General features: G+C 31.0%; 3 protein-coding genes across 5 annotated transcripts in view; all 3 read right to left on the bottom strand.

Annotated features, from left to right (window-relative positions):
- Positions 1 to 2042: 2042 nt before the first annotated feature.
- Positions 2043 to 8712, bottom strand: LOC122270341 (slit homolog 2 protein-like). The gene is made up of 3 exons (XM_043047328.2): positions 7985 to 8712; positions 3344 to 3492; positions 2043 to 2266 (listed from the first exon to the last, which is right to left on the bottom strand). The coding sequence occupies exons 1-3, from the start codon at positions 8626 to 8628 to the stop codon at positions 2118 to 2120; spliced, it is 942 nt and encodes a 313-aa protein (XP_042903262.1). The 5' UTR covers positions 8629 to 8712; the 3' UTR covers positions 2043 to 2117.
- Positions 8713 to 15950: 7238 nt separating this feature from the next.
- LOC139425541 (carboxypeptidase N subunit 2-like) lies at positions 15951 to 19201 on the bottom strand. The gene is made up of 3 exons (XM_071180659.1): positions 18397 to 19201; positions 17127 to 17275; positions 15951 to 16320 (listed from the first exon to the last, which is right to left on the bottom strand). Exons 1-3 carry the CDS (start codon positions 19041 to 19043, stop codon positions 16175 to 16177), a joined length of 942 nt encoding a protein of 313 aa, XP_071036760.1. The 5' UTR covers positions 19044 to 19201; the 3' UTR covers positions 15951 to 16174.
- A 2708-nt stretch (positions 19202 to 21909) lies between these two features.
- LOC107443217 (synaptic vesicle 2-related protein-like) overlaps positions 21910 to 23950 on the bottom strand; it is a 30617-nt gene continuing 28576 nt past the window's right edge. For all 3 annotated transcript variants that reach the window (XM_043047346.2, XM_043047345.2, XM_071180660.1), the window contains exon 15: positions 21910 to 22030. In XM_043047346.2, coding sequence (XP_042903280.1) covers positions 22010 to 22030 — 21 coding nt within the window. In that variant the 3' untranslated portion in view covers positions 21910 to 22009. The remainder of the gene's footprint in view (positions 22031 to 23950) is intronic.

The following is a 23950-nucleotide window of genomic DNA, read 5'->3' on the forward strand; positions in this document are numbered from 1 at the left end:
GATAACGTTGTTCATTAATTTTTTAACGACCAATCGCGTGCCGTTGCACAGCTGTGGTGGGTTCAAATTACGAAGCAAAATAACAGGAGATCCAACTTTAAGTACTAAATTATGCGGTGGCATGCCTGGTAAATCCAATGAATTTAAAAACTCTGTTGGAAAATATGCAGCTTCCATAGGATCGCAAACTGCATCAACGGATTTGTATGTCACCATGTTACCTGGCAATAACTGTTGTATTTTCAGATTCAATTCGTTGACGTCCACATTTTTTGCTGCTAAAATCGCCCTTTCTGCAAGCCACTCATGATTAATGTATTGCGTGTGTAAATCGGGAAATATAAGGTTAATGAGAGCATCTTTTGAATCAATGATTGTGCAGAAATCCTCCGGTAATTTTATGCATCCTGTCTCATCCTTGGTAACTTTTCCATCACCGATATCTAGCAATTGTTTTGAGAATGTTTCAGCAGATGGATCCTGAAGCATTTGGACTCGCATATTTACTGTTAGTTGAACTTTTTCAACATTATACCACAGTGGAGATGATTTCAAGCAAGCATTGATCTCATCAGCGTACGTTGAACGCGGAATGACAGGAAGTGTTTGTCTGAAATCACCTGAACTGCCGCCAAATAATTTGTCATTGTTTATTATATCTTTCAATGTCCTGTTCAACGCCTCAAGCGAATGTTTGTGTGCCATAGTGCATTCATCCCAGATGATAATTTTACAGTGTTTCAACACTGTGGCCATAGAGCCATAGTAGCTTCATTGGAGGTGATGTACCGGCCACTTTGGTACAGCGTTACTTCATCGTTGTTATTCACTGGAAGAGCAGTCACATTGGTATTTTCAACTCGAAATACTGCCGTATTACTGCCTTTATTCACATACTTGCAAATATAATTGATGTTCTTCTTTTAAGGGCGAGCATAAGTATTAAAGTTTAATATGACTTGTTGCAACGTGTGTGAACATTGTTTTTGATTTACCATGTTTTTATGTCTAGTTTGGAATGGAATATGATTAAATAAAGATATATTTAAAATATACGTTAAATCTGTCCAAAAAATGAAAAAAATTAGTTATAAACCTATTCTCAGACCTACTAAATATACATATAAAGTTTCATCAAAATCGGTCGAGCCGTTTAGGAGGAGTTTAATCCCTAAAGCTGTGGCAAGAGATTTTTATATATATAGATATCGTTAACGAGCACATTTGCTTCACTTTAAATTCTTCTCAATGTCTTACGCATTTTATTTTCCTCACGTTATTTTTTTTTTCGATTACGTGGATTGCTTTTCAAAACTAGGTAGTTGTGTATTTTGATAAGATTAAACAACTTGCGAAATGTGCTTACATAAATTTATAATAATTATAAATTTTTTTAACAGAATGATCTTTGCTTTAAAAAAGAATATATGCTTAAAAACAATGATCAACTCATGCATCAAATAATACGACTGTAATTTTTCTATCATAAAAAACCTGTCCTCTCCTGTTGTCCCATAACTTATTTTTTTCAACTTCCATACTTAATTTAATCAATTTTTGTGAAAATTATCTCGTCTTAGATTATTAACGCTTAACTTTTAAAAGAAATAGTTTTGTGTTACGGTAAGATATCAAGTCAGAAAGAATTTTTCATGCCTTCTAGCAGCGGAGAATAGTTATTATATATATTATAAGAATATGTAGAATAATTATTAGAAGAATATGTAAATATTCAATCGTTTTTATTTTTGGAGCGTTACACATCTCGTTTATTTAAAAAAATAATAATAATTTAAAAAAAACCTCCTTGCAAGCTCTAAAAGTATAAATTTAAATATATTATATCTATATATACTTTTTAGAAATAAATATCGTTGAAAATGAAATGGTCGTAAATCCAAACTATTATGGAGTATGAGATCTTATGTCCATGCAAGACATTAATAGTGATATCTGGCGCTAAGTGCTAATACGCCATAAACAATTTCTGATTTAGATTGAAAGTTTTCTCGGTTATGTCAGTGAAAAACAAAATAAAAGAATATCAGTTAACCTTTTATTCTGCTAGAAAATATAACTAGATTCAAATAAGATACTTCAAATTTAGAGCCATTTTTTCAGAAGCACGAAAGCTCTAAGTGTTCTAATGATTCCAAATATCTTCCCTTCAATTCATTGGGTTCCACGCATTCTCCGGAAAATATTTCCCCCGGAAAAGGATGAAGGAGTATCCACTTTATTCTACAATCGCACCTCAATGGATTGTCTGTGGAATTGAAAGTAAAGAAACAATACACTTCAAGGAAATATCGATCTCACATAAAAGAACAGAATACAACAATAAAAAGCAGCATTGAAAAAAAATTTTGTATATATACAAAGTTTTTATTTCTTAATTCTAAACATTAATACATTCAAATCGTGATTTTAATCACTCCGTAACTGTTACTTGGAGTTTAAATACTTTTAATTTAGATTGAGTTTAAGTACTAAAATTTTTAATTTTAATTTTTTATTCATATGTTCTTGTTGCTTATTTTTCAAATTGTTTTTTGCATTATTATTATTATTATATTAAGAGAAATTCATACCGGATTATTTTTCAAAACAGAATCAAAGTATTTTAAATATTTATATTAAAGAGGATTTAATAAACATCAGATCAGCGTACATAGTTTATTTTATTGAATAAATAATTGAAAGATTCAATCATCAAAATTTAAAGGGGAAACTAGTCAAAGAGAAACAAGTAATGAATTAACAACGGAAATTCATACAAAATTATTTTCAAGAATTCTTTCATGGAACAGCAAATTATGACTGCAAATTCTAGTCAGGCAACGCAATGCGACCTCATGTATTCTTATTGAAGAAGCATACTTCACCTATTTGTAATTTGAGGAATAGTGGTAGCTAAAATAGCTAAACGCTTATAAGCAAATAGTTAAATATTTCTAGTGGTTGAAACATTTTTAAATTAAATGTTGCCGGACTAGCAACAATTAACCTGAAAAGATGAAAACAAAATGACAAGGCTTGATATTTTCAGTCTTACTAGAAATTAATAATTGCCACTTTAGTGTTCACATAGTTTCTTATACTTTCATTGAAAAAAAAATTTTTGGTACAATGCCAAAGATAAATCATTCAGCACTTTATATAAAATGAAAGTAAATATTTAAACAACAATATTTGAAAAAAACAAAAGAACAAATATAGTACCTTCTATCTTAAACAAGTTTGTCTAGAGGGGGCAAACAGTGTCTAGTTAAGAGTTGGGGAGCCATTTTTATCCCAATTAAGATATTCAAATAATAATATTAAAACGAGACAAATACAGTACCTTCTATATTAAACCAAATTAAGCTCTTCCAGATGGGTGCAAACAGCGTCTGGTCAAGAGTTTGAAAACCATTTCTATCCAAATTAAGATATTTCAGATTTGGCATACTTGTGAAAAGATCAGATGGGAGAGATGAAATCTTGTTGCTACTGAAAATATAGAAACATTATTTAGTTTTAAAAGTTGTTCTCAATGTTACTGTGGTTAAATTTTGTCATACAACTTTTCATTGTTAACCGTATTAAATTTCTCACCGTCAGTAAGAAACTGAGAAGATTAAAACTAGATACAACCAGGAAGGATAACCTCTGGAATCATCTTTCTTAAACTTTCTTTTTGTCCAATGTGTCAAAGTGCCCTCTCGCAACATTAAAGGGTCCAGGATCTGGTTTAAAATATTCAAAAAAATCCTTTTTATGGCATATTTTGATACCTTATACTATGGAGCACTCTTTTGTCTGGAAACTTTTTGATATAGTTGAAAAACGCGATCATTAGACCGGCCCTTCCATGTCATCGAGGATACAGGAGGCTATTATACAAGACCTATCAAATGGCAGATTACATTAAAAACAATAACGGATCTCTAAATTTTCTTATTTTGGCGTTTTCTCCAAAACACTTCTGTTCCGGTTAAGATATGATAGAAATTGCCAATTATTCAGCTACGGTTATCTTCAACGATGATTTCATTGTGATTGACGCCATGTAAGATGTCATGAGTATTCGAATTGGGAACAGTTTGAGTTTTGCAAAAGGGTCAACGCGGATCGTCTTGTACGTTAGGAGCGTCGCGTCTCTTCCTCCAGCAAAGAAGTCTGATCTTCGGCCCTGAAGGAAGTTGAGAATGCCAACAAAATGTATGAGTTCAGTGAGGGCGTGCTTTATGATACAGGTATCTCAGATTGAAGGTAACTCCCAAAAAACCCGAATATAAATGATTTAAAACCTTTGAAAAATAAAATAAAATTAAAAAAATTGTGATCGCCGAGAGGTTATCAGAGGTAATTTTTTTCCCCGCCTACGTTCTTTGGCTTTAGCCTTTTCAGCCTTGGCATTGTTTTTTTTTCTTGCTTCAACTTTAACCTTTGGGACCATGTCAATTAGTTTGGGGCCGTGTCAATTAGTTTGGGACCGTGTCAATCAGTTTTGGACCCTCTTCATTTGTTATATTCACCTGAATTTGTATTGAAACCGTAGGTTAGAATTTCTGATTCCCAATTAAAGCAATAAAAACAAAAATATCGTTTAAAATGATAAAAATCTCTTTTATTCACAACTCAAGAAGTATTTATGGGATCTCTCTAGTCCCATATCTCAAAAATAAACTCACCAACTTAATGCATAACAAAATAAAAAGTGAAAAAAAGAATTCGAAAAAATTATCAAACAGCAGCGATCGCCATAGCAACGCATGCAATGACGACGCATGTGCACTGTTTACTATTACTCTTGCTCACAGTTGAAAAGTGTTATGACGTCCAAATAAGGTGCGTACACCATCAAACCTAAAACAACACCCATTTTGCCGATGGGTAAAAAAATCATCCCGCAAAATCACGATTTCATTTTTGGCATTTGGATTGCAGAAAAACAACTCGATCAATTTCGGCCTCTTTGAAATTTAGAAAAGAATTTATGTAGCTATAGTTTCAATCAACAAAATGGCTATAGTTGCATTTTCCGAAATTTCGGCGGGGACTGACATCTTCGTCATCATTTTTAAATTTTATTTATAATTATTCCGGGTTAGAAAAATTTTTAAAATATATCTAAAAAGTGATGAAATAAAGCAATCAATTCATTATATAACTTATCCTTTCATTTCATTGAAAAAAGAATTGCTCAAGATAAGGCTTAAATCGAATCTCTAGACCAGAAAACCACATTAAAAATTGTTATAAAAGTCCGTGCATTTTTGTTTTCGCATACTTATTACTTATTGAAGTAAAGATAGCTNTTCATTTGTTATATTCACCTGAATTTGTATTGAAACCGTAGGTTAGAATTTCTGATTCCCAATTAAAGCAATAAAAACAAAAATATCGTTTAAAATGATAAAAATCTCTTTTATTCACAACTCAAGAAGTATTTATGGGATCTCTCTAGTCCCATATCTCAAAAATAAACTCACCAACTTAATGCATAACAAAATAAAAAGTGAAAAAAAGAATTCGAAAAAATTATCAAACAGCAGCGATCGCCATAGCAACGCATGCAATGACGACGCATGTGCACTGTTTACTATTACTCTTGCTCACAGTTGAAAAGTGTTATGACGTCCAAATAAGGTGCGTACACCATCAAACCTAAAACAACACCCATTTTGCCGATGGGTAAAAAAATCATCCCGCAAAATCACGATTTCATTTTTGGCATTTGGATTGCAGAAAAACAACTCGATCAATTTCGGCCTCTTTGAAATTTAGAAAAGAATTTATGTAGCTATAGTTTCAATCAACAAAATGGCTATAGTTGCATTTTCCGAAATTTCGGCGGGGACTGACATCTTCGTCATCATTTTTAAATTTTATTTATAATTATTCCGGGCTAGGAAAAATTTTAAAATATATCTAAAAAGTGATGAAATAAAACAATTAATTCATTATCTAACTTATCCTTTCATTTCATTGGAAAAAAATTGCTCAAGATAAGGCTTAAATCGAATCTCTAGACCAGAAAACCACATTAAAAAGTGTTACAAAAGTCCGTGCATTTTTGTTTTCGCATACTTATTACTTATTGAAGTAAAGATAGCTGAAAAATTGCCGAAACACGACTATTTAAAAATAAATATTCTCATATACGAGGAATTTTTAAACACACACTTAATGGTAAGTGATTAAGAGTTGTAGAATGTACCATAGCATGTTTTGTCGGAAGGTAAGATAGGAGAAAAATTGGGGGCGGGGGAGAGTGCCAGGGTTTCTAATGCGGTTTTCCAAACAAAACGGAATGTGCCTAAACCCGAAACGATTGGACAAATAGTTAAAAAGGCCTTTCATAGCTCCTTCTCCAAGGAAAATAAAAGAAGCCACAATTTACGTGCTTTATACTTGATGCAAACCTATAATCTTTAAACTATGTATGCCATCTTGCTGAAAAGAATTATCTGGGCTTTAGAACGGGCAACTAACTAAAATACTCTAAAAGTAGCTAAACTTTTTTTTTCATTTGGTGACATTTTCCCACCTAGAATTAAATTATCAAAATCAATACTTCATTCCCATTTTCTACAGATTTTTATGAGCCCAGATAATGCAGCAATGTAGTCAATTTTTAAATATTAAAATATTAGACCACAAACACGCTTCAATTTCTCTAAGTAGTGGCTTTTTTCCATAATGACGTTTCGTGGCGTTTTTCAAAATAAGCATAGAGATAAGATTTACTTAAATACTGTGACTATACATGACTGTGAATACATGACTATACATGACTGTAAATACATGACTATACAGGATTGTTATAGTCATGAGTGACTTTTACAAACTCACATCAATGATGAAAATAATTTATTATTTACAAAAAACATCATTTCATACTGCTACAGAGCCTTTGATAAACAGACTTAAGTTTTATGCGCAAAATGTACAATTTTGTACTTATACATACGCATGTGACACGGCTGGCTATACGTATAAAAGATTTTTTTTAACGCTGAGTCTACAACTACTACAATTTAAGCAATCAGAATATAAAAATTTCAATTTTAATGCTGAATCGAATATCAACAAGGACATGAAATTTAAAGGTTAAAGGTGTTTTTGTAGAAAAGTACAATTTAGTACTTGTTCCTATTTACACATCTTACAAGTTATCGATGCAAGCAATTTGTGTATTAGTGAACACATTAGTCAGTGTAACATACCATTCAAAAGATACAAAAGATGAATCTGTATATAAAGGAAACTGTTTTTGGATTTATTTTGAATTTAAAAAAAAACTTTGAACTTCTAAGTTATTTACCCCATAAACTTAGGTTTTGTCTTCAATTTCGTCTTTTGACTCGCCAACTTGATATCGTTTTCAGATGCGTCAATAAATAAAAGTCGAAACTAGCATATTTGTGTAGACAAAAATCCTTGCAACTTCTGAGCTATGAATCCTATTGACTCGTGTTCGATTTCATTAGATTTAGCTTACAATAACATATAAACAATAATACCTCCCTTAGAGAGAAATGTCATATGAGTAAATAAGTACAGGTACAAAATTGTACTTCTTGTATATAAAGCGCTTATAACTTCAAAATTAACTCGATCATCTCGTGAATGATTTCATTCGATCCAGTCCAAAAACCACATTAAATACAATGCTCATTATGGATAAAAAGTATTATGTATTTTTCTCTCATCATTCCTTCAACTTTGTCAAAAGCTAACACGTAAAGTCAAGAAACTTTTTACCACTTACTAAGAGGAGAGTACTTAACAGTTTGCAACAAGTTAAAAATTTTATGAGGTGAACGTATTAAACCCTATTTTTATAATACTATTATGATCGTAAAAAGTGAAGAACATAAAAATACATTTGATAATATGATATATATGTAACTTACTGTAATGTATAATGACTATTAGACTACTTTATGTATTACTTAAATTTACTTACATGTGTAAGCATACAAAAATGACTTACTTCAAATCAATCTTTGAGAGCAAGTTCGGAAACATGCTTCTCTTCAACTTCGATATATTGTTGTCACTTAATTGTAAATTTTTAAGATTAACAAATTCGGAAAATGCTTGATCACTTATGTATGAAATGCTGTTGTATTTTATAGTTAACTCCTTTAAATTAAACGAATGGGGGAATTTCGCATCAATATCAATGTACTTTAAGCCAATATCTATCAGCACAATTTCTTGCAGCTGCGTCACGTTTCGTAGTTGGTTCCAATCGAAATCCCCAAACAGGACACAATGCCGCATTTCGAGCTTCCAGATTTCTGCCCCTACAAAAGCGGTGTCTGTATCACTCAGAGACATTAAAGTAGTGTTTCTTATATCTATGCTGTAGATATTGTCATGACCTTTCAACAAATCATGAGGAATGTACGAAAAGTGAGACATTACTATTTGAAACAATTTGACATCCTCAGTTTTAGAACAAATTTCACTTCTTAATAATTTGTGATAAGTTTTTCTAAGATTGTCGGGATTATCTATTCCAGAACATTCTACTATGTAGCTATATTTTATGCAGATTGGAGAATCTTCTTGCAGTTGGTAACATTCCGAAAGAAAACATAGGGCTGAAACGACCACGTAAAAAACGAGCATGTCTGATTCGTATGTTGAAAAGTTTGCAGAATTTTAAATGTAGATATAAATCACTGCTTTTATCTTATTTTTAGGAACACTTAAAAGCAGCTGTTAGAATGATTTTTCTTATCGTAAAAGATTATTGTTACTTCGTTTGTTATCTATTTTTTTTCTTCCTTATTTCAAAAGTTGCGTTTCTCACTTTACCTTTGTTGCAAATATAAATAGTAAATAATGCACCTGTATGTATATATATATATATATATATATATATATATATATATATANTCATGATTATGCCAAGTTCTTGAAAATGTCAGAAAAATAATACTTTAAATAATAGTACTTTAAATGATAGAAAAAATAATTTTTATTGCTGCACAAATCCTAATTATGACTTTTTTTGGCAGGTGATTAAAAATATCTTTTGAGTGCTTGTAAAGTACTTAAAAGGTGCTTATTTTTTGTTGAAAGATTTGGCTACGCACCCTGTACAGGACGTAGCAAAAATTATGTATAAATTAAACTATTTAATATACTGTTTTTTATATATATATATATATAGATAGATATAGATATAGATATGGCAAAAGGAATTATTTTAAATATTTATATTTATATTAAAATAAATGTTCTTAAAAATATTTAAGAAAATAATTATTTAAAAAAATATTGGAGTGGATAAAATTCCGGTTGTTTAACTGTATTAAGCGAAAGCTAATTAATATTCCTTGCAGTTAAAGTTTAAATACCGACTGTCATTTGTATATTTCCCTGTTTCGGTTAAATAACAATTAAATAAATTGCAATTTAACAATTTTTTCTGAGAAACTTCAAGCAGTGAAATTTTACGCAAGAAAATTTTCAAAGAAAATGAAAAAATACAAAATAAAAAATGGGAGAAAAATCGCTGAAATATTGGAGTTTCATTCCTCAAAGAATTGTAAAAGAATTCCTAGTTAGTAATATACAGAAAGAAGTACGGCACAGAAGCAAAGTTTATAAGGATACATAAGAATATGGTAAATGGTAGTAAAAATGAAACAATTTATTTATTAATTCAAAAATTTCATTAGCTTAATTTGTTAACATCATGGTAATTTTATTAGCATGATGTTTTAGAATTCCATTCCCGAATTTGACACCATACTTCTTTTCCCCTCGGATATTTTGTTTCCTATTAACCAAATGGTCCACGGATGAATAAATGATGCAGATGCTTCATCTCTTATGAAAATTATTTTTATTGAGATATAATGACATCGAATTAAAAACAGCATTCACATCCATTTCAATGTACTTCAACCAATGTTTTTCGAGTAAAAATATGTTAATGCAATAAATTTTGCAGTTCATACTAGTCAAAATCCCTGAAAAAGAAAAAATTAGTCATTCGAAATACGTCATAACTTCAAAAGCCCTGCCGCTATCACTAAGTTCTTTGTCTTATTTTTAATTCATTTGTTTTCCCGTGATCTTAGAAAAATTCATGAGAAATGAACGAAAAATCAGAATGAATGATAATCCCAGGAGTAATTTCAAGCGAGATACCTTTATTAAACTTTTAAAAAGCTTTTTTCATTTCTATTTTATTCTATAACCGTCGTTGAACAGTCGTCTACCTAACAGTCGAATATGATCCGTCCACCTCTGAGGATATTTTACGTCAGCATTGCGATCGGTGCAAGCCGGATCTGGAATTCGTATCTACCAGCCATTGCTGGGATACAAGACAGGTTCATCTCATTGTAAAGGCTTGGTTTCTTAGGAAAAGTCGGCGTCAGCTTCAAACGAACGTTTACCTCTGATTGGTCAATATATGAGTTTCACAGCATACGTCATCGAACGCTCAGCTTGAACGACAACTGCCGTCCAAATCAACTGCAGTTGGATTACAACGTGAAGTTAACAACAGAAGCAATGGCGAACAACAGCCAACAACAGAGCATTTAAATCAGCCAAGATTTTAATTTTGACATTAAACATAGCTTCTTTTCCCTCTTCTTCATTTAGCTAAGCTATAATGTGCTTTTTCTTGAACAAAGTCATTATTTGTTCTTTAAAGCACTGGTCGACAATCACAAAATCAATACAAATTCAAAATAAATATTTGCTTACGTTATTAACGCATGCGCAATTTGAGATAATGTCTGTGTTGGACCGACTGCTCACGCTGAGCTAACAAAACGGTATTTTTATGGAGTCAAAATTATATCAACTTAACACTGACGCCCAGTTAAGACGCTTCTCCTAAGAAACCAGACCTTGAGCTAGGAAACCAGTATTTTGTCGGCGTGAGTGGTACGTCAACGTCCCGCTGACGCCCAGATAAGGCGTTTGTCCTAAGAAACCAGGCCTTAAGGCGAATGTTCTATTCCCTGAGTCATCACGGTTCTGCGATCATTCTGTTTTATTTTATAACCGTCGTTGAACAGCCGACCCAATTTTATTGGTTTACGACTACTAATGTTCGTAGCCTCGTCATTTTGAATCCAATCCAGAAGCAAGGGAATTCCTGGATCAAGTATAGGGAAAATATTGCCTTCGCGGAGGACTTTTCAAGGGAACTAACCCGCATTTGCCTTACAGGGAGAGGAAAACCATGAAAACCTCCTACGCTTAGCCTGACGACAAGGGGACTCTAACCCATGATCCGTCAACCACTAAGGATATTTTACGTCAGATAAAGGATATTTTACGTGGTCGGTGCATGCCGGATGTGGAATTTGTATCGACCAATCATTGCTGGGCTTTAAACCCGATTCACGTCATTGGAAGGCAAACGCTCTATCCCCTAAGCCCCTAGCATTCTATTGAGACGGCCTGTTTTAAGACTGGGATAGCCTGATTGGTTGGACTTTGATGAGTTTGGATTTATGAATCCCACTGGTCGAGCAATCTCCGTGTTTGAAATGGTGACTGGTGCACGTTAAATCCGTCGGAGTCACAAAATCATTTAAGTTCCCTTAAGAAATCAGTATCTCTGGGGGTACTGATTCGGGTTCTGACAAGATGGAGGAGTTGTTTCCATTTCAGAAAACTCTGCGAGGAAACATGAAAACGAAATAATAATGAAGGAAAGAGACATGACTGATTCAGAACTTGAAAGTCTATGTGATAAATTAAAGTACCAACATAATATCGTCCTAATCTCGATTTTAAGAGCATGCGACAACAACAACTGCGATTACGGAGTTCAAATATTTGACAAGGAAGATCTGTTTACTAAAATTAAACCTTTTTTTCAAAAAAAAATATTTCTTAAAATTATACACTGGATCATAACCGTATTAAATAATGCGGATCATAACGTATTAAATAATGCGGATCATAACTGGATCATAATGCGTATTAAAATAAAATCAAAAAGTTTTTGAAAATAGTAATATTTCCCCCGAGTTAAAAAATTTATGAATACCTTGAAAATTATAGAAATAAAAAACGTTTTGCCATCAAAATTCAAAAATGAAAGAATAAATGTAAAGGGAAAAAAATAAATATTAACAGTACTAATTAATTTCGGTTTTGTCTACGCATAGCCGGTATAAAATCCTTTAAAATTGTCATTGCTGATTGAATTGGGCTTTTAAAAAAATTGAAACTTAGTGTTTCAATAGACAAAGGTAAATTCTCAGAATGATTTTAATCGGGAAATATAGTCTAAAAAGAAGACATTTGCATGGTACTCTTATTTAAGAAAAAAATTTCATAAAAAGAATGTAGGGGAGAGTTGGATAAAACGGGATACCATTATTGTTTTTATTTACTACGGAATATCTGTTTAGGAAAACAATACATTATTTTTTTTTGTAGCTACAACATTTATTGAAGCACACAAAAAAACATATTTTCAACTAATTTTAATGACAGCGAAATAGAAAAAAAAATTCATTTCCAAACTCCTACATATCCCGTTCTAGCATACCTGGGTTGGATAAAACGGGATAGGGTTTACAATGTTTAATTTTTTGCATATATATAAANAAGAAATCAGTATCTCTGGGGGTACTGATTCGGGTTCTGACAAGATGGAGGAGTTGTTTCCATTTCAGAAAACTCTGCGAGGAAACATGAAAACGAAATAATAATGAAGGAAAGAGACATGACTGATTCAGAACTTGAAAGTCTATGTGATAAATTAAAGTACCAACATAATATCGTCCTAATCTCGATTTTAAGAGCATGCGACAACAACAACTGCGATTACGGAGTTCAAATATTTGACAAGGAAGATCTGTTTACTAAAATTAAACCTTTTTTTCAAAAAAAAATATTTCTTAAAATTATACACTGGATCATAACCGTATTAAATAATGCGGATCATAACGTATTAAATAATGCGGATCATAACTGGATCATAATGCGTATTAAAATAAAATCAAAAAGTTTTTGAAAATAGTAATATTTCCCCCGAGTTAAAAAATTTATGAATACCTTGAAAATTATAGAAATAAAAAACGTTTTGCCATCAAAATTCAAAAATGAAAGAATAAATGTAAAGGGAAAAAAATAAATATTAACAGTACTAATTAATTTCGGTTTTGTCTACGCATAGCCGGTATAAAATCCTTTAAAATTGTCATTGCTGATTGAATTGGGCTTTTAAAAAAATTGAAACTTAGTGTTTCAATAGACAAAGGTAAATTCTCAGAATGATTTTAATCGGGAAATATAGTCTAAAAAGAAGACATTTGCATGGTACTCTTATTTAAGAAAAAAAATGCATAAAAAGAATGTATTTGTCTGATGGCTCCATTGTGTGAACTGTGGTGTAAACTCCTAAGATAAGAAAGTCTAAAAATTGTGTGTAATTTTAAATAAAGGTTTACATATTCCGACCCCTTCCCCAAGTACAGGGTACACGGAGGAAATTCGTCCCATGACAGCCCCCTCTCTTCTCAGAAGAGGGTGCGCAAGTTCGCACCAGCAGTGCAGGCCGAGAGACCCGGCGAAGCCTTGCCCCGTGGCACTTATTGAATTAAAAATATCATGAATTTACAAAACATGCTGATGGCAGCAGCAAAAAGGTAAATAATGAAATAACAATGTAATATTTTTCGCATATTAGTATATGTTTTTGGCAATCACTATCAGTGGACTGTCAATCAGGTCAATTAATCATCGATATCACAACTAAACCAATTTATGAAAAGGAAAAATAAAATAACAAACATTAAGAACCAATACCGGAAAGTCAGAGCGAACTCAACGAGTTGACAAGTGGTAATAAGAAGTTTAAAATTTAAGACAAAAGTCATCCTATAAATCATAAGAGCAAAATTAACCAAGTGAAAAACATAAAAATCGTAAAAGCAAAAAATCAGCTTAAATAGTGTAATTTTAAGTTAATACCAATACCATAGTTAATGCCAATACCATAGTTAATACCATAGTTTTTAGCTAATACCAAATCGAGCGTTCATACTTACTTTAAAAGTTGTAGCAAAATCTTAACTCTATTAATCTTACGATTAAAATCGTAAAAGTAAAGCCTGATACAAAGAATCAATGTGTTTTTTCATAAGGTAAATGTTAATATGGCTTATAACAAAATATTGTTACCCTAGCCTCTGATATTCTGTTGTTGCCTAAATCTATGCGCCAAATGTGAATAAGGGTAGCGAATACCTGGCCACTTACGTACGAAATTTCGTTATTTATCAGAAATAATATCACTATATTAGAAACAGCTTTCACGTCACTGTCAACATACTTCAATCCAATATTATTTAATTCAACAGTCTTCAGCTCCGACAAATCTCGCAGTTGATACCAGTCAAAATCCCTGAACAAGACGGAATCATACATTCTAAAATATCTTAATCCTTTTTCTAATCCCTTGAATGATGTATTTGTATCGCTTAGAGAGATCAAAGTGGTTCGTCTTATACTTATTTCATGTATCCGAACGTGATCTTGAAACAAATCATGAGGAATATACGAAAATAACAAGATTGTATGATTTCTTAATTCAAAGAATATATGCTGCAATCGTTCCATCCAGTTTCATCTTACATTTGACACTATTTTAAATCTATATGGCTTTGAAACAAAATTTTCCGAAAATTCCTTCGTATCTATCTACGTTTAAACAAGACATTTTAGAGACGAAAGTTACTCTTTCTATAATTCAGATCTGGAATTTAATAAAATAAAGAATTAACTTTAACGAAACTTCAAAATGAAGCTAAAATTAAGCTAGATTCTAAAATGTTGATTTCTTTTTACGAAATATGTCCATAGTTTTGAAATTATGTTGATTTTTCATGAAATATAATAGTTTATAATTTATTTATTTTTTTAGTTTTCCTTTATATAGTTAATATAGGTGCATGTTTATCTGTTACAGTGTAAGAATTACTGTATGAAATTATGGTAAAAAGCATTGGCACTGAGGGTATCGGTATTTTTTAACCGTAAAATCCATTTTTACCGGAACATGTTACAGGACAAAAAATCTGATATGCCGTCATTTTTATATGGTAAAATCACCGAATCTCTCTAATTAAAAAAATATTACAGTAAAAATTTCGGCATGATATTTTACTGTAAAATTTACCTCGGTAATTTATACCATAATTTAATCTGGAATTTTTTACGTGTATAAGCTATATAAAGCGGAGTTGATAGTTTAAAGAGAATGTTATTGATTAAACACTCATTTGAAATTAAAAAAGGAATTCGTGTTTTAAGTTTTCATCTAAATTATGTGTTTCTAAAGTGTAATATAAAATACTTACTTTAAAAGTTTCTTCTTAAATCAAAAACTTACAAAGAAGCTCAATGAAAACAAAAACTTTAAGGAAACAAAAAGTTTTATGAAAACCAAAAGTTTAAGGAAAAAAAATCGTCCCCACTTAATCGCATATCGCATAATCGAATAATGCGATACGAATCTTATACGAATAAAATTTAATGGAACCAACTCATTTTATATGAAGCCAATGCTAAACTTCCCCGTTTAAAAGAATATTTGTTGTTTTTTGTCCCCGCCTAATTGCGTAATAGCGGTACTGAAATGAAAAAAAAAATTTTTTTTTGAGAAATAATTCACCAATTAAAATGGAATTACCGTTTTTCAGTTAATATACAATAGGTGATTACTTCAATAGAGACGTCCCGTTAATTGCTTGATCTAAAGAGGTGTTAGGGGTAAAGTTGAAAAATTAATCAAATCTTGTTGCTTATTATACATTGAAGTAAACGAAGGGGGTTTTACCCCTCTTATATATATATATATNATATATATATATATATAGACGTTTCTATAAGGCCAACACATTAATGATTAAATGATTAAATAAGCTCTTAAATTGGAACAAATTATGAAAAGTCAGAAATACAGAACACTGTCAGTAAATTGTTTTTCGAATTACATTACAATAAAAAAACTGAGAGGACCAAATTGGCCCATCCTTCTTTCTAGTGTTAATAGAATGATATTACAAATATAATTGTCTATATGCAAAAAAAAACATTAATAGAAAGGTTATAACGGTTTGATTTTCAATGGAAAAAATTTAGAAACATTGAAATTAACTGTTTTACTGTACATGTCATTTTTCTAGAAGCACCAAAGTTCTAAATATTCCAAAGTTTTAATTTCTCTTCCAAGAAGTTTACTTGGCTCTGCACATATTCCACGAGTAATAATAGGAAAAATTTGCTTGAGTAACCACTTCATTCTGCAATCACATACTAATGGATTACCTGTGAAATTAAAAGTTCAGAAAGAAAATAACGTTCAAGTAAATATAGTTCTATAATTGAATTGCTAAACTAATAGTGACGAACTAAATTTAATCACTCACTATTCAGAAATCTGTTAGTTTTTATAAATGATGGAATAATAAAACAGTCAGTAATAAAAAAATTTCAAACATTGGGATCTAAATTTTTAAATTCTTGTAATAAATTTAAATTAGGGCCAGTCGTCACTATTGTAACACTAAAAAAAAAAAGATCAACGGGAGAAAAAAAATTGGAAAAAATCTGCCAACTTTTGTATTAATGAAATGAAGTTTATAATTTGTGATAAATATATTATACAATTCATAAAAGTTGCCTAAAATGAAAGGTTAATTCTCATGAAAGTGCTAACAATACAACCGAGATGGCAGCACCATGTAAAGTTGATAGAAAGGCACCAGAGACTGTGTGTAAATGATTATCCAGTCCACACAAGAGCATTTAAAGTGAATGTAAAGTCGAGTTAAGAATGGTCCCTTCAAAAGTGATCAACGCAATGTTGTATGATTTTTAAAGCAGAAAATGATTGCATGGTTGCTTTATATGTGCTAGACACTAATAGTAACTTAAAGTTAAATACCACTAGTCGTTACTCTCCGGTTACCTAACAGACTAAAACAGTATTCATTTAACAATAAAATATACTTTTAAGCTGTGGGAAACTGTAAAAAAAAACTTTCTGATAATTTTAGTGATTGAAAACTAAATTAGCTCATATTTTGTAACAGAACTTTATTTGTAAATGTATAAATAAAAATTAGTAATACCTGATAAATCAATCATATTTAAATTCTTCCAAATGGGTTCGAATAATGCTTGATCCAAAGTTATAAATCCATTATTTTTCAAATCAACAAAACTCAAATATGGCATGTTCGTGAAAAAATCAGATGGTAGAGATGAAATCTTGTTGTCGCTAAAAATGCAAAGGTAATTTAGAAGTTAAAAATAAATTTTGTTAGAAGTAAAAAAAAAAAAGCATTGTACAAAAACATTTTAAGTTATGAGGTCCATAAATGCCACTGGTTTGTAAAATTCATTGAGATCTATTGGCACTGCAGGCAAAAAGCTAGGGAACGGTTGTGAGATAGAAACTAAGTCAGACATAAATTTCTTAAAAAGGTTAATGTCCCCTCCGGACTGTCTAGCCAATAATGAATTGGAAGTGTCATTTATTGGAAAGAAATTTTAAAAACGAAAAAAAAATTAAATCTCCTTTTCTTGAGTCGTGGTGACTCAAGGGATAGAGCACTCGCCTCGCAACGAGGTGACTCGGGTTTGAATCCCAGCGATGGCTGGTCGATACAAATTCGCACCGATCACAGTGCTGACGCAAAATACCTTCTGTGGTAGACGGATCATGGATTATAGTCCCCTTGGCATCAGACTAATCGAGGAAGGCTTTCGTGATTTTCCTCTCCACGTAACGCAAATGCGTGTTAGTTCGAATGTCAGCGATGGCTTGTCGATACAAATTCCCATCTCGGCTCGCACCGACCACAGTGCTGACGTAAAATATCCTCAGTGGTTGGCGGATCATGGGTTAGAGTCCCCTTGCTGCCAGTCAACCATGGGAGATTATGTCGTTTAGCCTCCATGCAACACGAATGCGAATTAATTAGATATAAAAGTCGTCCACGAAAGCAAATTTCTCCAAATACTTAATTCAAGAGTTTTTTTGTCTTCTGAGTTCAAAATTATAAAGCTATGGAGTTGAACTTTGGTAGAGATAAACACAAAATCGGGTCGCCTGTTCAACTACGGCAATAAAATATACAATAAAATCTTCGCTTCTTATTTTTCGAGACGCGAATACTCCACAATAACGCTTATAACCCAATTTGCCTTTATGGCTTAGCAAAAAAGACAAAGAAATCCTAATGTAACAAGATCGTTTAATTTTTTAGAGAATGGTTTAAGTGGGTCATTAGATATGGAATCAAACCATTTTTCTATTTTTGTTTTCATGTTAAAGACCTTTGATAAGCTTAATAGTTACATATTACATAAAAACGTATTATTAGTATTAAATCTTACTTTAAATAAATCTTTGAAAGTTCATTTTCAGAATTTGGAAACATACTTCTCTTCAGATTTGATATCTTGTTGAAACTCAACCATATGCCATCAAGATGAACAAAAGGTGCAAATGATCGATCCTTTATGAACGAAATTTCGTTATTCGCGAACGATAAATGGATTAAACTACCTGCAGCAATAGCATTCACATCGTTATCAATATACTCTAATCCAATATTTTCTAACGTGAGGAATTTTAGTGCAATCAGACTTCGTAGTTGATTCCAGTCAAAATCACTGAGCAGCGTGGAATTCGCAATGGTGAGATCTGTCAAACTTTTTTCCAATCCTTCAAAAGCTGTATTTGTTTCAGTAATTGACGTTAAAGTGGTATTTTTTATCAATATCATTTTTATTTCAAAACTTTTGAACAAATCATGAGGGATGTATGAAAACTGAGAATGGATAATGCTCACACATTCGATTGATGGATACGATGTGTCTTTCGTTGACTTGTAAAAAGCTTCCTTTAGATTATTAGGATTGTCTATGCCCGAACATTCCACCAAATTATTTTTGATCTCACAATTTGGAGAAATCTTTTCCGATTTGAGACTTCCCGTAAAGAAATATAAAGTTAAAACAACAATGTAGAAAACAGACATAACTGGTTAGTAACTTCGCACAGTGTGTGATAAATTAAAAGGTAACAATAAAACATATAGATTATTCCTTTTATTTTCATTTTGAAAACGCACAAATGCACCAGATAATGGGATTACAGTTACTTTGTTCTTTATCGCTGTAAATGTTGACTGAATTGATTTAACTCCTTTTCTATTTTCTAAAAAACATTTTCGATAAAAAAAAATTTTTTTTTTGAGTTATTATCAATTAATCTATTTTTTTCTTTAAAAATCAGAAATGTGAACATTTCTGAAAGAAAAAAAACAATAGAAGTTACATAACATTGTTACAAGTGAAATGAATAAAAAAAAAGGAATACATCTTTTTTTTATTAAAAAAGTACTCAAACGTACTCAATTTTACTTTAGCAAGGTTTTTTTTCCACTGCAAAAGTACTTAATTATGCATCATTGTCCTCCATGCAACATAGATTCATGTGATTGAAGCCTTTAAAAAATTTAATTCAAAGAGTGAACTGAAATCATTCAAGTTTGAGCGGATAATTTTAAACGGAACTTGAATGAAATTCAATCGTATTTGATCAAGAACGAACACCTTCTAGGAGATGTTGGTTTGATTGACTATCAGTATTACTTGAGTGGATCGTTAAGTCGAGCTTGAGCGATTTTCAATTTTTTTTATTTTTGATTGATTATCTGCATCACTTGATTGAATCGTTTTAACTCAATCATATTTGATAGACTATTAACATCATTTCAATGCATGATTTTAAGTCGGATTTGAATTAATATAATTATTTTTGATTCATACTTAGCATCCTTTGAGTGGATTTATTTCAATCATACTAGAGTTATTTTCGATCATTTTTTATTCCTTTTACTTGAACGTTATTTGAATCACATTTGAATTAAATTAATCTTTTTCAGACTACTCATTAAATCTTTTACTGCTTATAGATTAAAAAAAATATTGTTAGGATACGTAACAGAAATAATCTATCAGCTTATTTTAAATTTTATCGATGGTATGCTCGGTAATTAATAATTTTCGTTTCCTTTTCTCTTTTCTTTTTTTTTTTTTTTTTAAACTAAACTGTGACAGTTGGGAAGATATGTGAAAGCTTAGTTATTCATCTGTATTTAACAATTAAAAAACTGAATATAATTGTAAGATAATAATTTTCAGCTTTGTACTTGTAAGCTTCGTGTGAGACTTAAGTACGAAATTTTAAGGATTTTTAACTTTCCGTGATGAGACGAAATGAAGAATGAATGAAAAATCAATGTTAAAGAAAAGCGGAAAGAGAAATGTGCGGATTTCTTCATTCTTTTTAGAAAACCAGGTCCTTTATTTTCACCAAATTTACAAAATAGTTACAGAATTCATCAGCAGGTGAGGCAGCCAACTATAGAAACTAATAAGCAGTATTTTCTCCTGGATGTTAGATTCCAACTGATTTGCTTAATTATTTTGAATGCCTATTGCGGTATATACGCTGATAGCAGTAAGGACACTATAGCTAATATTAAAATTGGGGCAAAAAGATGTTTAGTCCTTAATTTAAAATGTTGAGGGCAGTGGGTGCGCTTAATGCAGCGTAAATTAATTTAAAGAGTATTAAGAGTCTTTTTTTAATGCAATTCTATAGTATATATTCATATTCTATTGTTCGGCATCCTCCCCAAACATTATTGTATAGAAATATCATTTTTAATGCACCCTTACTTTATGCATTAAGGATTAAAAACAATGATGCATTAAGGATTATAATGCATGGTTATTTAGCTTACTTTAAATCCAGAAGAAACCTTTTTTGACAGCTTATAATATAGCGCGATAGGAATCAAAATATATTGATCCCTCTTTTCTGATTCCAAAAAGATTAACCACTAATTATGCATTGCATTCAATTATGCCCATAGCTTTTTTAAAGTATTACCAAATTTATTAGATTAGCAAGCTATTTAATAGTATCTTCAAAACATAGCTTTTATCCCCGTAGAACACAAAAATTAAGGCTGTTTTTTCCATCCACATTTTCTAAAAAGAAAACTGTAATAAGATCACCTGTTTCTATCTCGCCTTTCTTAATAACACATTAATAAATGCGTGACATCACGAAATGTTTTTATTTCATTGAAATTGCAAAGAAAAACTCTTAAAATCGTCTACATATATTCCTTCCCAAGATTCTTGAACTCATAATTTCCAGATGCTTTGCCTTTTCCGATACTTTCGTCTAGTTTCCTAACTATGCTTTAAGCAATAAATCATAAAAATAAATAATAAATAAAGCAGATCAGTCAGAATAGCTTTCCTACTATCCTATCCATGTGTCCTACCATGTATCCTACTATCCATGTTGTAGCATGTCTACAAACACAATTATTAAATTCCAATTCAGTAGTATGTAATACATGCTAACTCGATTCTATACTAGGGAACCTTTTCATAGATGAAGGTTGGCATTGTCGATAACACTCGCCCCACAATGTATCTTATTATCCATTCAACCTATTATCCATCCTCCTATTCTATTCCTATTGTATATACTCTTCCATGACTTGATTTGGGGTACGATTTACCTTGGGGGAGGGGGGATGACCCGATTACTCCTTCTCCCATCGCTTTAATTTATCCCAACACATTATTGGGCAGTTGGGAAGAGCGTCTAGGAGATCCGAGGAATAGTCACGTGTTTTTTCGATTTGCATTGCCAGAGCATGTTTGTTTACTCACCAGCATTGTCTTCTGCTCAACCAAGATACCAGATCACTGAATACTAGATCGTTGTCATTTGCTTATAAGTTTAACTTCTGAGGGAAATACGAAGTCGAATTCGGGAACTGAATTATTTAAAAAAAGAAGGTAAGTGATGAAAACAGCTTTTAAAAAAGATGTTTATTTGTACAATTTTTTTATAATATTGCCATTTTCTTTCATGTCATTTTTTTATGATATCATCTTCTCGAAAATTCGCTCCCTATTTTTCTTTCGGTATTTCCTAAAAAATAAATCAAGTTTGATAAAATTATGTAAAAGAAAATAATTTTGTGATACATAGCTTTATTTTTTTTAAAAAATATAAAGAGTACATTCAAAGAAATTTTTAATAACGATAATATTATGATACAAACAAAATGTAATTATTTTCAACATATTTTTAGAAAATAAAATGAATGTCAGATGTTAGTTTACGGAAAAACATACATTTTCCTAAATAATTTACTAGTTATAGCGATAACGAAACTTGAGTGTAATGTCGCATATCGACAAAAATGTTTTTTATATAAATATTAAATATTGCGAAGTCAACCTGAAAAATTACTAAAGGAATTCAATTTAAAATCTCAGCATTTTATGCCAAACAGTCGAAAATTTAATAAGGCTTAAGAACCTAATGTAAAATTATAAAACAATTGTAAAAATTTACATTTACGTGATGTCCCATGATAAAACGTTTTCTGGCTCTTATATATCCTAAAATATTTTCTAAGCACACCTAAATTCATTATTTAATAACTAAAACTTTACATTTTCTTTTGACATTGAAAAAAACAGTTTTCTTGTCGGACTGTTAATATAGGATTCATGTTTGGACATTAATTTGCGTCCATTTTTAAATGTAATGCATATAATGCGGCAATTTTTAAAAAAGAAGACGTATTATTAACAGTACGACACAAGCGATTAATACGAAATGAAAATTATAACATTTTTAAAAAAAATACATAAGAATAGCTTGTTTCAAACTAAAGTAATTTATGTTAAATTAAGTTTTAAAAAATATTTACTTTGAATTAATTATGAATTTTCATATTTATTTCTAAAAAAGTGTAAAACTTTAATAGGTTAAATATAACAAAGCAATAAAATCATTTCGTCTTGACAGATACGAATCAAAAGATTTTTACATATTTAGAACGATTCTCTGAAAAGCATCTTTTTTAATTAGTTAATTGAAAGAAACTTCAGCTATTTAGTTTATTGATTTAATGGCTGGATTGCAAGGTTTAAACAATTGTAGTATGATCGGGATGTTGAGTTTTTAGCATAATCCTCATTCGTTGCAATGTAGTAAAAGACGTATACTTATTTATTTATTTATTTTTAAATTAATATAAAAATCCAATCATAAACATTTCTTTCTTTATTTGATTTCTTTTTTAAAAAGGGAGACGCAAGTAGAAAAAAAAAAGTTTCAATTTTTTTAAATTGTGTTGTAATCCAAAATGTATATGTTTGTGCAATGTGTAATAACAAGTGTCCCAAAAATGACCGATGATTTCAAAAATCAATTTTAAAGAAAAGCGGAAAGAGAAGTGTACTGATTTCTGCAATCTCTTTAGAAAACCAGATCCTTTATTTTCACCAAATTAGCAAAATAGTAACAGAATTCATCAACAGGTGACGCAGCCAACTGTAGGAACTAATTTCTCCTGTCTGTTAGATCATTCCAACTGATTTGCAAGGGAGTCGGCAAATTTTTTTTTCAGACTGCACCAGAATGTGGCTCATCTGAAAATTGTGGTAATTTGAAAAGATGGTTTTTCGAAGCTCGCTGTCTTCACCAAGGAAAATAAAAAAAAAACTCCGTTTTCCATTAAAGCAAGGTGATGAGTTCAAACTATTGATATCATCTTTCTGTGAAGAATTATCTGGGCTTTAGAACAGACAAGTAACTTAAATATTTTAAAAGATATGAAACTTTTTTTTCAAAAAATCACCGATTTTGTAATATTTTTCCATCTAGCAGAAAGCTATGAAAATCAGTGCCTTATTCTTAGTGTCTGCACATTTTTATGAGTCCAGATAATGCAGTATTGGAGTAAGCTTTTACGTATTAGAAATTTAGACCACAAAAGCTTTTCATTTCCACAGAACTGTGGCTTTTCTCCAAACTGACGTCTTGCGCCATTTTCAT

The sequence above is a fragment of the Parasteatoda tepidariorum genome, chromosome 5 (genome assembly GCF_043381705.1).
Source record: "Parasteatoda tepidariorum isolate YZ-2023 chromosome 5, CAS_Ptep_4.0, whole genome shotgun sequence".
NCBI lineage: Eukaryota > Metazoa > Arthropoda > Arachnida > Araneae > Theridiidae > Parasteatoda > Parasteatoda tepidariorum.